The sequence below is a fragment of the Podarcis raffonei genome, chromosome 2 (genome assembly GCF_027172205.1).
Source record: "Podarcis raffonei isolate rPodRaf1 chromosome 2, rPodRaf1.pri, whole genome shotgun sequence".
In the NCBI taxonomy this organism is placed as follows: domain Eukaryota; kingdom Metazoa; phylum Chordata; class Lepidosauria; order Squamata; family Lacertidae; genus Podarcis; species Podarcis raffonei.
Window position 1 is genome coordinate 102,861,101 of NC_070603.1, and position 16,096 is coordinate 102,877,196.

General features: G+C 41.7%; 1 protein-coding gene across 7 annotated transcripts in view; it reads right to left on the reverse strand.

The window, feature by feature from the left end:
* PTPRG (protein tyrosine phosphatase receptor type G) overlaps positions 1-16,096 on the reverse strand; it is a 537,375-nt gene that overhangs the window by 269,619 nt on the left and 251,660 nt on the right. For all 7 annotated transcript variants that reach the window (XM_053378352.1, XM_053378351.1, XM_053378348.1 and 4 more), the window contains one exon: positions 1,150-1,329. In XM_053378352.1, the coding sequence (XP_053234327.1) occupies positions 1,150-1,329 (180 nt within the window). The remainder of the gene's footprint in view (positions 1-1,149; positions 1,330-16,096) is intronic.

Genomic DNA, 16,096 nt, shown 5'->3' on the forward strand with positions numbered 1-16,096 from the left:
TTTGACCAACCAATCTCTATATTCCTAAAAGCCACTGCTTTCTCCAGGCAATAGTATGGGTGACACAAGAGTATTTTGCCACCTGGCTTAAGCCCCTTGTGGGTCACTAACAAGGCCAGAAGCATCTTATATTAAAGGTTTTACACCTGACAGCACAGGAAACTGAGTGCGACTGAAAACCTATGAATATAACAATGAAAGAAGCAAGCAATAACAAAGCTATTTTTAAAAAACACAGGAATATTATTTCTGCCTGTTTTGTTTTTTAAAATCCCTTAAGATTTCACAACTATAGACAGTTATTTTGACAACCACCCCCAACTTTCAGAACATCTTTGGTCTTTTCATTGTCTTACACTCCTTGATATTGGGTTGCATAGTCTTTCCCCCAAGTCCTTATATAATATAAAGATTAGCAACCTAACTAGGGATATATTTACAGTAGAGATTGGGCATCATATTGAGAATCAACTTGAGAAAAACAATAAAAGGAGATCTTTGTAGCTCCTATTCTGATGTTCACTCCTGCAATTAAGAATTTCATGGAGCAAGACAGTAGAGCCACACTGATGACCCCATCCCTTTGTTGGAGGGGAACATCTGTAAAAAGAGAGCCTCCCATAGGGAGCCAGTGTGGTGTAGAGATTAAGAGCGGTGGACTCATAATCTGGTGAACCGGGTTCGCTTCCCCGCTCCTCCACATGCAGCTGCTGGGTGACCTTGGGCTAGTCACACTTCTCTGAAGTCTCTCAGCCTCACTCACCTCTCAGAGTGTTTGTTGGGGGGGGAGGGAAAAGGAGATGGTTAGCCGCTTTGAGACTCCTTAAGGGGAGTGAAAGGTGGGGTATAAAGTCCAAACTCCTCTTTTTCTTCCACATCATGGGGAACACACAAACAAACAAACAAACAAACACACAGCACAGGATTCCCCCGGTACATATCCTTTTCCCAATGTGTGAATGGTGATGAGGGTCAAGCCCAGTACGGCAAAGCTGATGGAGTGGGGCCAGCGGGCACAGCCACATGTTCACTCTCCATGCAGTTCTTAGCCATGTGGATGAATGGCCGGCCATATAATTATGGCCTTTATAATTAACCATGAGAGAATGCAAATAATCAACCATAAGAAAGTAATCATGCAGTCCTCACCAGTTTTCCCGGTATTTTTCATCCATGTCTTGTTAGAGGATTCATTATCAAAACCAACCAGGTGTATTTCTTGATATTCTTCTCCAACATGTGCCTGATGATCTACGATATCTATGGGAGACTGCTGAGTTCTTCCGCAATCCACGTTTGAAGTGACCCAGTGCTCAGGACCATATGCACCTGTTTCAAAAGAGGAAGAACACGTTGTAGTGACGGCTCAGCCAAGATGGTAAAGTTGAGTTATGAAATGAACACTTCAGTTAGTTCCCCTGTGCCCCACACACGACATAAATTATCACCGTATTTACAAAGGTATTCTCCAGCTGTTAATATACTTTGTATCATTATTGGAATTTCACTTCTAAGAACATTCCACCACCACTTCTTAATTAGTTTAAAACTTTTATCCCACAGAAAGCCAAAAATACGCCTACTGATGAAGATCAGAACCAAAAGCTAGTTACAAATCCAACTGATGAGTAGACATTTTGTTACAGCTAACAAATATTAAGGGGTGGAATCAACTAACCAGTCCAGCAAGCAGAAGCCCACATAGGGATATCTGCTGGTGCAATGGGGCTTTCCCTCTCTCCTCCCTCTGCATGCCCCCTCAACTGACTTGGGGGTTTGTCCGGATAACCCCAAGAACAACACACGGGAGAGGGAAAACCTTTCAGTCATAAATGCATAAATGTTTGCACTGGCAGAGCAATCTCCTCAGAACTATGTTGAAACCCCACCACCACCATCAAGAGTGAAAAATAAGGGGGGAAAATACTTGGGACTTCATTTTAATTTTAAATGTTTGTTGTTGTTTCGAAACTATATAACAGCCATATAGATAGATATTTTATTAAGTTTGTAATCAAGACATTTGGTTGCAATGGAATCCATTTATTCACTGCTAAGTGCTAGAAGGTTTAGAGCTAACGGCTAGCTTTTCTGTCCATGAACACTCAAGTGCGGTTTTAATTGAAACTGATCTTCTGCTACAGATTTCAAATTAATTCTTTTTTTAAGTGTCTCATGCTCCAAACACCATTGTCTTGCCAAACAACAACAGCCCTATATCATTAGGGGAGGAAATAGAATGCTTTTTCTAGCTTGCAGGTATTGATTGCCTATTCCCTACATCAAAGTACGATTGCCATTCTACATTATATATATATATATATTTCTTCAGCATTAGACACTTGAGAAAGTACACAGGATGACACTGCCAATCATATGCATTTCGTCTTGTCTTGGGATGTTTGTTTGTTTGTTAAAAAGTGCTCTTGAAAATTAATAGTGGGTATTCAAAATGTTAAAAACAGCACACACACACGTACACACACTACTTTTAATTGTTCTCTGAGACATGGAGAGGAGGGAAAAGAAAATCATGACACTCCAGGATCAAATCAGAAACCAGGATGGCTTCTGTAATTCCGGGACTGTCCCTGGAAAATTGGGACACTTGGAAGGTATGTAAATATCACTCTGATAATTTTTTTTAAAAGAAAAGCATTAAAACACCCCCAGGAAACCTGTGTATCTCCATCTTTGTCAATATAATGAGAAATCTTTTAAACATTTTTATTTCAACCCACCTTTATTCATTTAATGAATGGTCATTGCTATTGCTCAGTGTTAAGGGTATGTGTAAAATGGCTTTAAACTGAAGGTTCTGTATATTATTATATGTTTATGGAATTTTGTACACTGCCTTGGGTGGGCAGTTGCGCTCTTAAAGGCAGCTTATAAGATAAGTAATAGATAAAGTAATAAAACCTTAATAATAAAGTGGTTCTGCTCCTGCCTTAAATCAAGGGGTGGAGCCATCAACTCATTCTGCTGACATGGAGCTGGGAATGGGAAAATAACAAAGCATTTAAAAAGCAGCAGGAGAAATGAATTTCAAACATTCCACTGCTCACATTGTCAGCTGACATTATGAATACTATAAGCATCAATGCATCCACCTTAATTTACACATACAGATTGATATAGTCCAGATAGGTATCCAAATGAAGTTGGTGTTTATAGAGAATATGTTCAAATATAGCAAGGGCACTAAGGACTTCAGACCATTGAGTAATAGTTGGTGAGTATTTATCCTTCCAGGCTCGAAGCATTAAGTCTCTTAGCGACCGTAACGGCCAGTGAAATCCATTTTTGTTGTCCTTCTGTTAGTCCCCATGCTATGCTTCAAAAAATGTGTTTCCAGACCACGTCCTCAATATAGGCTGGTCTAGCACACAGCCGTGGGCTGGAGGCAGCAGGCTCACTCAATGAGCCATTGGCCTAATATACCAAGGCTGTTCTTCTTTTCCAAGTCCTCTGTAAACTCTTTTCAAACTTTGTTTTTCTTTCCTTTTTTAAAAAAATACTGCTTCCCTCTATATGGAGGAGAGGGAAAAATCCTTGCTTAGACCTTCAATTCCAGTGTTCATAGTTCAGATAATATCATCTTTCTAACTGTAGTTTTAATAATAGCTTCTTTAATACATAGGCTGACTTTAAATAGAAGCCCCCCCAAAATTAGCTTGTTTTGCTACTTGCTACTGTACATTTCAAATAATGACTTCAGCTCACTGATGAAAAGCCATTAAAAATAATGAATTCTGTCTAGATCTAATTAAAGCTAATATAAACCTTTGAGGAGCTTTTTTTAGACATCCTAGTCAAATATTTCCCCCCAAAACTTGTAGATTAAATATATAAATTTTAAAAGTAGCATTACCACCCAGACACTTGAATTTTCTTCATTTCCATTATCTTTCTAATTATCTGTTTGTATTTATATAAAATGGTTCTTCTCTTGAACATTTCTTTACACAATAGCAGCTCTTCATTTCCCAAGTGACTGGGTATCTTTTACTTCTCACAAGCTTTCTAACGTGGATCGTAGATTTGCCAATGGAAGCAGTCCCAGAAACGGCATTTCTTTCCCATTTAACTTGCACGCTTGCACAAACAATGTCGCTCTAAATACCATGGTGTTCTGATGACCACTCCTCCTTTTATGCTGATCTCAGTAGAAGCAGGATAACTCAATCACTTGTACATTGAACAACAGCTTACAACGGTAGCATTGGCAAAATGGCCCTATCGTTTTATGCCAAGTTAAAGAACAATTATTACATTAGGGGAAGCCAAACCAGAGGTAGAAGAAGAAGAAGAAGAGTTTGGATTTGATATCCCGCCTTTCACTCCCTTTAAGGAGTCTCAAAGCGGCTAACATTCTCCTTTCCCTTCCTCCCCCACAACAAACACTCTGTGAGGTGAGTGGGGCTGAGAAACTTCAGAGAAGTGTGACTGGCCCAAGGTCACCCAGCAGCTGCATGTGGAGGAGCGGAGATGCGAACCCGGTTCCCCAGATTAGGAGTCTACCGCTCTTAACCACTACACCACACTGGTAAAAGGTAGTGGGAGTGGGAGCCTGTCCTTGGGACAAGTAGGACAGATTGGGGTAATATAAATCAGGATCACAAAATTGGACTAAAACGGCAACATATTTCATACTCACTAAGCCTCCTGAACATCCCTACAGAAGAAGTGCAAGTTATTTCTCCTTTGGTTCTCGCTCTGTGTCATTTGGAGATGGGTTTATTGTGCTGCTGCTTAGAACCCACATGGCAAGACCAGCAAGGACAACTCTATCAAAACTAGCTGGAGGCTGTCAGGAGGTGGCTTGGTTGCAGCTGTAGGGTCATGCCTAATTCCACATCACCCTGCAGGCTCAGCAATAGAGGACACCACAGTCCGGTAATTCCTCTCATTTTTGAAGTTTCGATTTGGCAGCGCCGCTGCACGAATGCGCATCCACAGACAACCAGGCCTTAAGGCTCTGTCTAGAGGAAGCCAAGAGCTGGGGACGTACAGTTGCTAGTTTGGCAGAACAGGATGGTAAAATGGCAGCCTTTTTTCACATAACTTTGCAACTGTCCAACCATTTTGCTTGATAAAGCGGCAGACGCTCCATCTGGGCCGCTGAGATAATCTACCACGTATCTGCCAGATCTGTCACACCATAAAGATACTCAGTACCATTTACCAAGGGGGTGGGGGATGGAGAGAATCCCCACTGAAACAGCAATGCCATTTTTTTGGTCTGTTTAAAAATTCAGATGTTCATATCAGCTTACAAATTTTTTTGACTGACAGTGACTCTGGCAATATATCCATGAATATGCGGTTTCAAATAGTATGAGAGAATCAAATGTCTTCACTTTTGATACCAACATTTTGCATTTTGGGAAGTTCTATGGAGTGGCATCAATACAGCAACAGCAGCAGCATTGAAGTGCCATCACGGAAGTACTTAAGCCTGCTGTTAAAGTGACAACTGGCAATTTTTTATTTAAAAAAATCATTATAATTTATCAAATTTACAAAACTCTTATTTCTAGGCCTCAAAATGTGGCAGCCTTTTCATCATTAAGTGGCAGCAGGATTCAAACAGACCACTGTCCAGAGCCAAGTATTGCTACTGCATTTCAAAACCTGTTTTCTTACCATATGAAAGGTTTTATATAAATTTCTCTCCCTCCCCCCCTCTCTCTCACACATATATAAAAGTAAAGGGACCCCTGACCATTAGGTCCAGTCATGGCCGACTCTGTGGTTGCAGCGCTCATCTCGCTTTACTGGCCAAGGGAGCCGGCGTACAGCTTCCGGGTCATGTGGCCAGCATGACTAAGCCGCTTCTAGTGAACCAGAGCTGCACACGGAAACGCCGTTTACCTTCCCGCTGGAGCGGTACCTATTTATCTACTTGCACTTTGACGTGCTTTCAAACTGCTAGGCTGGCAGGAGAAGGGACCAAGCAATGGGAGCTCACCTTCTGATCGGCAAGTCCTAGGCTCTGTGGTTTAAACCACAGCGCCACCCGCGTCCCTATATATATATATATAGCGCCAGCCAAAAACTTTCCTCCATACCCAGGCCTTTGACCTTTAACTATCTGTGGCCTTTTAGAAGTGGGTGGGATGTTTTCAATTTATTTCTCTTTCCTTTTGGCTTTAATGTATGCATGTGGGGTTTATTTTCTATTTATTTGTTTGATTGTAAGTCACTGTGGGTTGTCCTGAGCTGACAAATTTAATAAAGAAATCACACACACACACACACACACACACACACACACCCTTTGTTATCTACTTACTACTACATTCAGAGTATCTTAACAGAGATGGTTGTGCTATATTGCTCACCATGCTTGAAATCTGAACTTTATTTCGATACATCAATACCTTGCTCTAGGCCAAGTAATGCTATATTAGTTAAATCTAAGGATAAAAAATCCTAACATGCATGTAAAATTCTTTTAGACTTCAAATATTATCAAAGAGACTACCCTTTTGGGAAAGAGGGGGATCTTACTGAAAAGACAATTTATCAGGATTTGAATACAGGGGTACCTCGGGTTACAAACACTTTGGGTTACAGACTCTGCTAACCCGGAAGTAGTACCTCGGGTTAAGAACGTTACCTCAGGATGAGAACAGAAATCGTACGGCGGCAGCGGGAGACCCCATTAGCTAAAGTGGTACCTCAGGTTAAGAACGGTTTCAGGTTAAGAATGGACCTCCGGAACAAATTAAGTTCGTATCTTCACCCATCCAAATTATCTGATTCTAGTGACAACCAGAAGTTCAGAAAAGCAGGAGTGATCTTTGCATAAGGATCCTACTGTCTAGGGGTCAAAATGTGTGGCTGTAGTGTTTTTATATAGTTTACCCGCTAGACTGCACTGGACTTGGTTAAACTATTGTGGAACCAGAACTTTCCTGTTATCATACGGCTCTTTTTTGAGAGCCTTGCCTCCTGATGAGTGTGTCCCCAAAGCCTCCCAAGGCACAAAAGATTTGATAAACAGAAGCCATTGATGCTATTTGAGAAACCTACTTCCCAGGCAGCCAGCTCTGCATATATGGCTTTCCTGATAAAATATTAAAAAAACAACAACAAATGCCGTTGCGGGTTTCACTGTATCATAATTACTTTCCACTTTTATTATGCTTGCATAAGCTGAATTAACTGAATTGAATTAAACTGAATTAAAATTAAAAGGTCACGTGAGTTCCATAAGCCAATAGCACCTTTGCATCATATAGTTCCCAAGAAAGTGGGATGCGCTGCACTCTTTTTACTATAGCTTTCCAAAGCTGCCTAAATGTGTTGGCTCCCAGAGAGGGAGTTGCTTTGCTTCTCCCAGTTTTTTTTTTTTATCCTATTGCAGGAAGGTTCTTGGCAGAGTTTATACTTGGCCACAGTTTGTGGTTAGCGGGGAGAAAGCTTAACCATGAGCTCAGGTTGCCTTGGCTTGGTTTGGTTTAGGTCAGTCTAGTGTCACACTTTAAAAAAGAAAAAATATTAAGAAGACTAGTGAGAAGCAAAGCAGCTGCAAGCTCTTCTCTAGGAGCCTGGACATTCAAACTGTACTTGTAAACCATAGCTGGGCTTACTGTGTCATGCAAAGCAGCTGACCGCGTGCTTAAGTCTTGGAAATACTATGATACTTCTCTGCTGCTTATATCAGCCAGCCATGGAGACAAACAAAGGAAGATGGAAAGTTATGAGGAGCGTAAATATAAGCGGAGTAAAAATGTACTGGTTCTGTTCCTGCCTCAGTGTAAAATCCTCCAGCAATGGTCACTGGTAAGATGTATAATTATCAGTTGAGTGAAATGTGGTGGATTTGGGTTTAACACAGAGGGTGTCACAAACGTTAAACAATGAAAAAGACGGAAGCTGGTGTCTGTGCTTCACAGAGCTCTGTGCACATATTTGAACGATGCTTGCATAGAAGTAGCAATAAAATTAATAAGCAGAACTTTCCGAATAGGAGAATAAGTTATTGCATCAAATAGGAACATCAGTAGCAACTTACTGTGACTAAAGCAATTTACGGCATCTATTTTTCATAATTTCCTGCATTTTTGCAAAAACATACAAACCCGATATTTCACCAGAGTTATTTCCTAGCTGTCTCTTGAGGTGTGTCTGTGCAATTTCCCACCCCTCTGCATCTCTTAATAAAGGTACCAGGACTTTTAAAATAAAATACCAAAAAGCAAAGCAAAACCACAGAGTTTTTTCTGAGAAAGCAATGGGAGTTCACGTCATGTAAAAGTGCTCTGAATGCAGATTTGTTGAATGGTTGGTTGGTTGGGAAGCAGGCATCCGTCTGCCTTGGGAGACAATGGAGGAGGGCAGCTTTGGGGGTGAAGTCAAACCACTGGAGAGTTGCTGTACAGCCTGATATGGGAGAGATACGTTTTGTTGCAGCTGGGGAAAATGAAGGCATCCACTTGTGCTGATGCAGATGCACCATGGTGTTACTTCTTTCTGCACTCCTCCTTGCAGTTATTTGTTCTCTAGTCACTGCTGTAGATATATGACCTGACTGCCTGTATCCATGTGCCACAGTCATCTGTAAGGGATTCCCACATGGTGAGGTTGAAATTGCCAGCCTTCATGTTACATTTAGAGACATCTTTGTAATGCTCCTGTAAGTAATCTAAATTTGTGGCATCCTTCACTTTCAAATTTCCTAACACTCGTCTTCAATCCACCATGTTCTCATCTCCAAGAGACAACAAATAATATTGCAAAGTGGTAGTAGAGCTACTCTGTAAAACAAATCCTATCATTATGTCATTTCCCCTCTCTGTTAATTTAGTAAAACCTAAATGGATATGCAGAGGGGACACGGGTGGCGCTGTGGTCTAAACCACTGAGCTTGGGGCTTGCCAGTCGGAAGGTTGGTGGTTTGAATCCCCGCGATGGGGTGAGCTCCTATTGCTCAGTCCCAGCTCCTGCCAACCTAGCAGTTCAAAAGCACGTCAAAGTGCAAGTAGATAAATAGGTACCGCTCCGGCAGGAAGGTAAACAGAGTTTCGCCAGAAGTGGCTTAGTCATGCTGGCCACATGACCCGGAAGATGTCTGTGGACAAATGCCGGCTCCCTCGGCTAGTAAAGAAAGATGAGCGCTGCAACCCCAGAGTCGTCCGTGACTGGACTTAACTGTCAGGGGTCCGTTACCTTTTTTAATAGATATGCAACCAATTCTGAACATATGCAGAATATGTTGTCATTCAGTTTCTATTAATACCTGGCTATCTTACATTTCCTAAATCGGTAGGTCCATCTGTTAATACACACTTTAAAAGCAACAACCAATTTAATGGATGTTTCCCAAGCGATATTATAAAAAACCAAAACAACAAAACAGAGTAACACTTGGATATACTTTCAAATTCAAGGGGAGGGGGGAATCAAGAAGTTATTAGCATGGCAGCTTTTTAACATTTCAGAAAGCCGGGTGTTTCTCTCTTAAAAGGAACAAACTAATGATCACTTAGTTGTTAACTGCTTGCCTTGTCTCAGGCAGTTCTTCAGCTGGTCTTTATTCAGATCAACAAAGTAGCACAAAACAGACAACTGGAGGCTGTTATTGCTGAGACAGATCACAAGCAACACCTGAGCAATTAGCATTTGCCAAATATTGACCTGACTGCGAGCAGATAGTTTTAAGCGGGGTGGGGGGGGGAGCTTTCCTTCCAGCTTGGGGGCTCTAAACAGTGTCGATGTGACAACAGATTATTCAGTCCAACTGTCCCTCACTCTAATATTCAGAAATGTAATAGTTCCCAAGATGTTTTACAAGCAATTGCCAGCTCTTATTTAATGACACTTAATACTCCCTAAGCCAGCCTTTCATTAGCATTCCTTCCACAGCCCTGCCATTAATGCAAAAGCAGCAGGAACCAGAGCAAATAATATGCTAAACAGCACATGGAGAACTCCAGTTCTTTATTTTCAACTCCTTTAAGGTCCACAGTAGATGCAACAGTAGCAATACCTAATGTGGTCACTCTTAGCATAATTTTAAACCTATTTCCCCGCACGCTTTAACTCTCAAGATATTGGGCGCAATATGTTGGTCTCCACCATGCGGATGGATGGAGACAGAAAAGGGTTCGCTCTCTGAAAAGTTTTATCCTTTTTTCATTTTATGAAGAAGACGTCTTATCAGGAGGTGCGTTCCGTGCAGTGTAGTGGACTCAGGCCTTCAGGGAGACAAGCACATACTCTCTGGAACTCCTTCCTGTTAGATATCAGACAGGCATCCCCTCTGCTGTCTCTTTGGTGCATATTAAAGACCTTCCTTTTTCAACAAGCCTTTTCAGCATAGAATCTGTATCTATAATGGATTTAGAAATTGTTTTTATATATGCGTGTCCACTTTTTATGGTTTTAGTTTCATTTTAAATGTATGTGCTGCTTTTTGTGTTTTTATCTGTTTTTAATCCTCTTCAGTGAACATCGCCTTGAGGCGGTTGTTTAGAAGGTGATTAATAAATCAATGGCAATAAAATAATATGAACTCTCTTTTTTTTCACATTACCGAATCTGATGGATTTTAAGTTTTTCCCCTTGACCTATTTTACTCGAAAAAGAACCAGAGTTTTCCAGAGTAGCTTGCAACTTAGAGACACCTTCTTGTATAAGACTATGTTTTTTTTACTCTAAAATGTTGTTCAATATCTGGGCTCGCCTTATACACAGATAGTCTCCCCCCCCATTTTCTTAAATTGGCACCCCCCAAAATAGGGGGAGTTTAAACAAACAAACATACAAACAAACCAACCAGACAATATTACTTATTTGCAGACTCCTCTCTGGATTCTGAAAGGCTCCTCCATCTCAAACGCAAGTGTTCCAAAATCACTTTAACAGAAGGGCAAATCAAAGTCAAACACAGAGGGAGTCTTTAAGGTCAGAGTAGTAAATCGAAGTGTTCTCTGCAACAAGCTGACTTCTCTCTCTCTCTCTGCAATCCAGAGCCCTGCTGCTGACATTAAAACTGTACTGGAGCTCTTGCTTCCCTTTTCTAATTAGCTTGTTTGAGATTCTCCTCTTCCATGGTGGGTAAAGTGGATTCTAAAAATAGCACAGTGAGTAGGGAGGCAACTGGTGAGGAGGGGGGGTGGATGAAGAAATGGCTGCCATAATAAATGTAGGTCAGTATCTTTCCATATGTATGCCTGGCTGTGACCTTTTGAAGGGACACGCACACAATGCTTGGATTTGGCTAATTCAAATACCAAGCTATTCTAGTTCTTTTAAGACTACAATGTAGGTTCCCCCACGCTGGAGATTCCTACATAGTTCTCCCCAAATCTGCAAACAACTGAAACTCTACCACCTTCTCTTCATACCAGCTATAACTAACATACCACTAAGGAACCAAGGAACATCCAGCCCCACAGCATAAAGCTAATAAGCTCAGGTTATCTTCTTGTGGCTTATCTACAGCACGTTCACCACAAAGGGTACCAGCAGCTGAAGTGGTGGCATACAAGGATGGGTTCTGGAGGGCCAGTCTAGCAGTGGCACAGAGCAGGAACGGGGAAACTCATGACCAAGGCTTCCCTTAGTCACCAGGAGCGCTGCCTGACTTCTTCCCCCTCCTCATTTGGTGTGCAGCTGCAGAGAAGCACAGGTCTACAGCAGGAGAGGCCTGGCAGCATCCCTCAGCTAATTCCTGTCTCGCCGCCAAGGATACATCCTCTGGCACAGTATCAATGACCTGGGCAGCTCCAGCGCCTACAAAATTGGCTGCCAGCCTCACGCAAGCTGCTCCTATGACTTATGCTCAGTGTGTTCCCAGCAAGCCGTACAAGTCCACGCTCTGCTGGCTACTTAGTTAAACCTATTAGATTTACAGGGTGTTTGCGGGACACATTAGAAGATTGCCTTTGCCATCATGTTTCCTTCAGACAGACATAATGATTCAACTTCTTTCTAAAAACAAAAACAAAAAAACACCGCCCCTACACATCAGGGCTCTTCGAGAAGCAAGAGAAACACAGCTTTAATTTGTTGTTAGGAAGCCTTTACTTAAAAAAGAAGAAGAAGAAATAACAGAAAGCTACAGCAATGTTTTGGTTGAGAGGTTAATCTTCATATCAGTAGACAGCCATACCTGGCCTTATCTGCATTACCAATTCCCAGCTGACTGAGTGGATTCATTAACAACCCAATCTCTGGTGACTGAAATGAAGTCTCATTCTTCCTATCACTGGTGCCTTGCTGTTTGTTGTTGCCTCTCACTGTGCACACAAGTAATTAACTTACCATGCTCCACTAGCTTCTGACACATTACTTGGCACAGAAAAATCCACAGCCAGGTAGTTAAGTATGCAGCCCTGTTTTCAATCAAACAAACTTACTTCACCAGGAAAGCATTTGCTTTTAGGGACAGGGGTGGTGGTAGCTCCATATTGATGCAGCCAGTCAGGACTTGCAGGAGCTTTAATTAGCAAAACTTAACATTTTTATATGGTGCTTTAGAAATGCCTTAAGTGGCATTGGAAAGGCCCAGGTTCAATCCCTCCATCTTGAGGTTGGTCTAGAAAAGTCCCCTGCCTGGAGCTCTGGACAGCTGATGGCAGACAATGTAGGCGACACTAAACTAGACAATACCAACAGCCCTGTTCAAAGATCCCACCAAGTACAGAACCCTCATAGAATTGTAGAGTTGGAATGGACCCCACAAAGGGTATCCTAGTTCAACCCTCTGCAGTGCAGGAATCTCAACTAAAGCACCCATGACAGATGGCCACTCAAACCTCTGCTTTAAAATCTACAAGGAAAGAGAGTCCACAACCTCTTGTAGGAGTCTGTTCCACTGTTGAACAGCTCTCAATGTCAGAAAGTTCTTCCTGATGTCAGAAACTCCTTTCTTGTAACTTGAATCCATTGGTTCGGGGCCTACCTTCCAGAGGAGGAGAAAACAAGCTTGCTCCATCCTCCATGTGAAAGCCCTTTAGCTTTTCAATTCCCAAGCACGTAAACCTGAATGCGCACAAGTTAAATGCACATAAGTCGCAGGTCTACTGGATTTCAAGTGTGGAGGTTTATATTTAATGTTTGTAAACCACTCAGAAGGGACACGGGTGGCGCTGTAGTGTAAACCACTGAGCCTTGGGCTTGCCGATCGGAAGGTCGGCGGTTTGAATCCCCGCAACAGGATGAGCTCCCGTTGCTCAGTCCCACCTCCTGCCAACCTAGCAGTTCAAAAGCACGTCAAAGTGCAAGTACATAAACAGGTACCGCTCCAGTGGGAAGGTAAATGGCGTTTCCGTGCGCTGCTCTGGTTTCGCCAGAAGTGGCTTAGTCATGCTGGCCACATGACCCGGAAAAACTGTCTGCGGACAAACGTCTGCTCCCTCGGCTAGTAAAGCGAGATGAGCGCCGCAACCCCAGAGTTGTCTGCAACTGGACTTAACTGTCAGGGGTCCTTTACCTTTTTAAAAAACCACTTAGAAGACTATTTTGGCACCCAATGCTACATAAATTAATAATATTAATAATATCCCAAAAGCACTGTGAGACATAGTCTTGGTGTGATGGTTGTATGAACATCTTCATTCCCAATGCATGGGGGATGGGTGAGTGGAGAACTCGCTGGAAGAAAATGTGTTTATAAGCAGTTGGGTATTCTAGCTTTTTTTGTTTACTGGAAAACTTCTGTTACTTGAAATTCCTTGTTTTAAATCATTGTTCTGTTATGTTGCCCATTTTTGCGTGAGAATAGCACATTTCTACGAGAGTATAGCACATTTTTATATGAGTACTGCATAGTGTTTGTGATAAGCCAAGTTCTGGTTCCTTGGATGTCCATAAAGCAACGGTGTATCCTTTCTGGGTTAAAAAACAAAACCCTGTTTTCTTTTCCTTCCCAATATGGCAATATTGCTTTGTGGCAAGCTGTCATTTAAGCTGTGGAGCAAGTTGCTATGAATGACAACTTCTGGGCAAACAGCCCAGAAAATAATAATGTAATTTGAGGAAGACCATCTAGAGCTTTAATGGAGAGAAAAAAATCATCACCCCTGGGGTAGGACATTTAGTACTAGACAACTTGCTACACGGAAAAGGGGCCTTCTACATTTGCACAGACACGGAATTTAACCCAAAGATCTTTATAAAAACCAACCCGCCAGATGTTTGGCACTGTCAACTTTAACAGCATATTTTGCCTGCTGAAGGGTGTTTTCGTTTGTGTATGTGGATTTGTTCCTCCTTCCCAAAACAGAGGATTTATGTTATCAAAACTGCCTCACATGAATGGTCCTAAATCAGTTGCCAGAATATAATGTGCAGCCCTGAATGCTGGTGGAAGGAATCCAGTTTTACTAACCACACGGGTGCCGCATTTTAAGGTACATATAAGCCCTGATTTGGTTCAGGGCAGATTTAAGCCCTTGTGCCTACACTGCAGTCATTGCTCCAAAATTTTGCTTTGTGACCACATGAGGCCTAGAAACAATGGGAAAAACACTCCTATTAAAATCGTCTTAGCAGCTGCAACTTTAAGAAACACTTATAATCGCAAGAGAAACAACACAACAGCACAAGTTAGCGCCACATAGCTCCAGGCAGACGATCAAGCATTTTATTTTAATCAACACCTCACAAATTTACTCAAAACACAAGAAGCCTGTTTGGGGGTTGGTGGGGTTTTTTTTAAGTGTAATGTGAGAATATACCGAGAGCTGTCAGTGAAAGAATAAATATAGACGATAAGGCAAAATAAGGTACACAAACTAATAGGTACATAATAAGGACAAGGCATAAGAGATATACCTTGAGGACAATGTGTGATGGGGACAGATGTATAAAAGCAAAACAGACAAGGGGCGCACACATGAGCCAGGATTATGGACTTCCTTGGCTTCTGAAGAATGTGGAGTCTCCATGCTTATTTCTTTTCTTTTTTTATTAAAGATTTTCTTGTTTTACAGAAATAAGTGTAATGTCTCTCATATTTTTTCCATGTAACATTTTTACAAATCTGTTTCATTTGTTGAGACATTAGGGGGAGAAAAAAAAGGGGTGGAGGGAGGGAAGATGGGTGGGGTTGGGGTTGGGTGGCGATGTTTGTATTATGCTTAATGTATGTAGGTGGAGTTTAAGATATCAGACCCATTAATGCAAAATAACATGACTTTTGATTGCTACTAAAACTTTCTCCCTATTCCCTGTCCTCAAAAGCTGAAATAGACAACACACACAGACACTTGTGCACAACTGTTAAAACTTCACTCACTAATTCCAATAACTAATATACAGTGGTACCTCGGGTTAAGAACTTAATTCGTTCTGGAGGTCCGTTCTTAATCTGAAACTGTTCTTAACCTGAGGTACCACTTTAGCTAATGGGGTCTCCTGCTGCTGTGCCACCGCTGTGCGATTTCTGTTCTTATCCTGAAGCAAAGTTCTTAACCTGAGGTACTATTTCTGGATTAGCGGAGTCTGTAACCTGAAGCGTCTGTAACCTGAGGTACCACTGTACTATTTCTGAACTTTATCCTTTTCACTTCTTCTACAGACAATTCCTTAATTAGGCACGTTTGCACCAGCAGTTTTTAAGGAATACAGGTTATCTATCACCAAAGCTGCTTCCAGATGACTTGCTTGTTGAGCATTCATCCAGATTTGTTTGTAGGAAGATTAGACAATGTTGGCTATTTAATGAGCATTCATTCTGTCTGCTTGCAGGGAGGTTACATGACATCTCACCCTTTCCAGTGCATTTTCCCTGTCAATTTCCAATATTTTGCAGAAAACGCGTTTGTTACCCGGGAAGTCACAATCAACTGTAATTGTGCAACTGGTATTAGATTGCATTAGATTGAACCCCACTCACCAGATTGGTTTATATTCCGAGTCCCTATCTCCTTCTGCCCCAAAGACTATCCGCTCCACCTTTCCCTAGGTCATGGGTGAAAGTTTTCCCTGACAGGCATTAATCACTTGTGACTTTGAGCCTCAGTGCCTTGTAGTCCCACTTTCTTTAGTTTGAAAGTCAGAAAACCTTGACATATTGTAAGAGTGTAGGCAAATAAATTAGTTAATACAAAGGCACAGTGCTGTCATTATTTGGCAT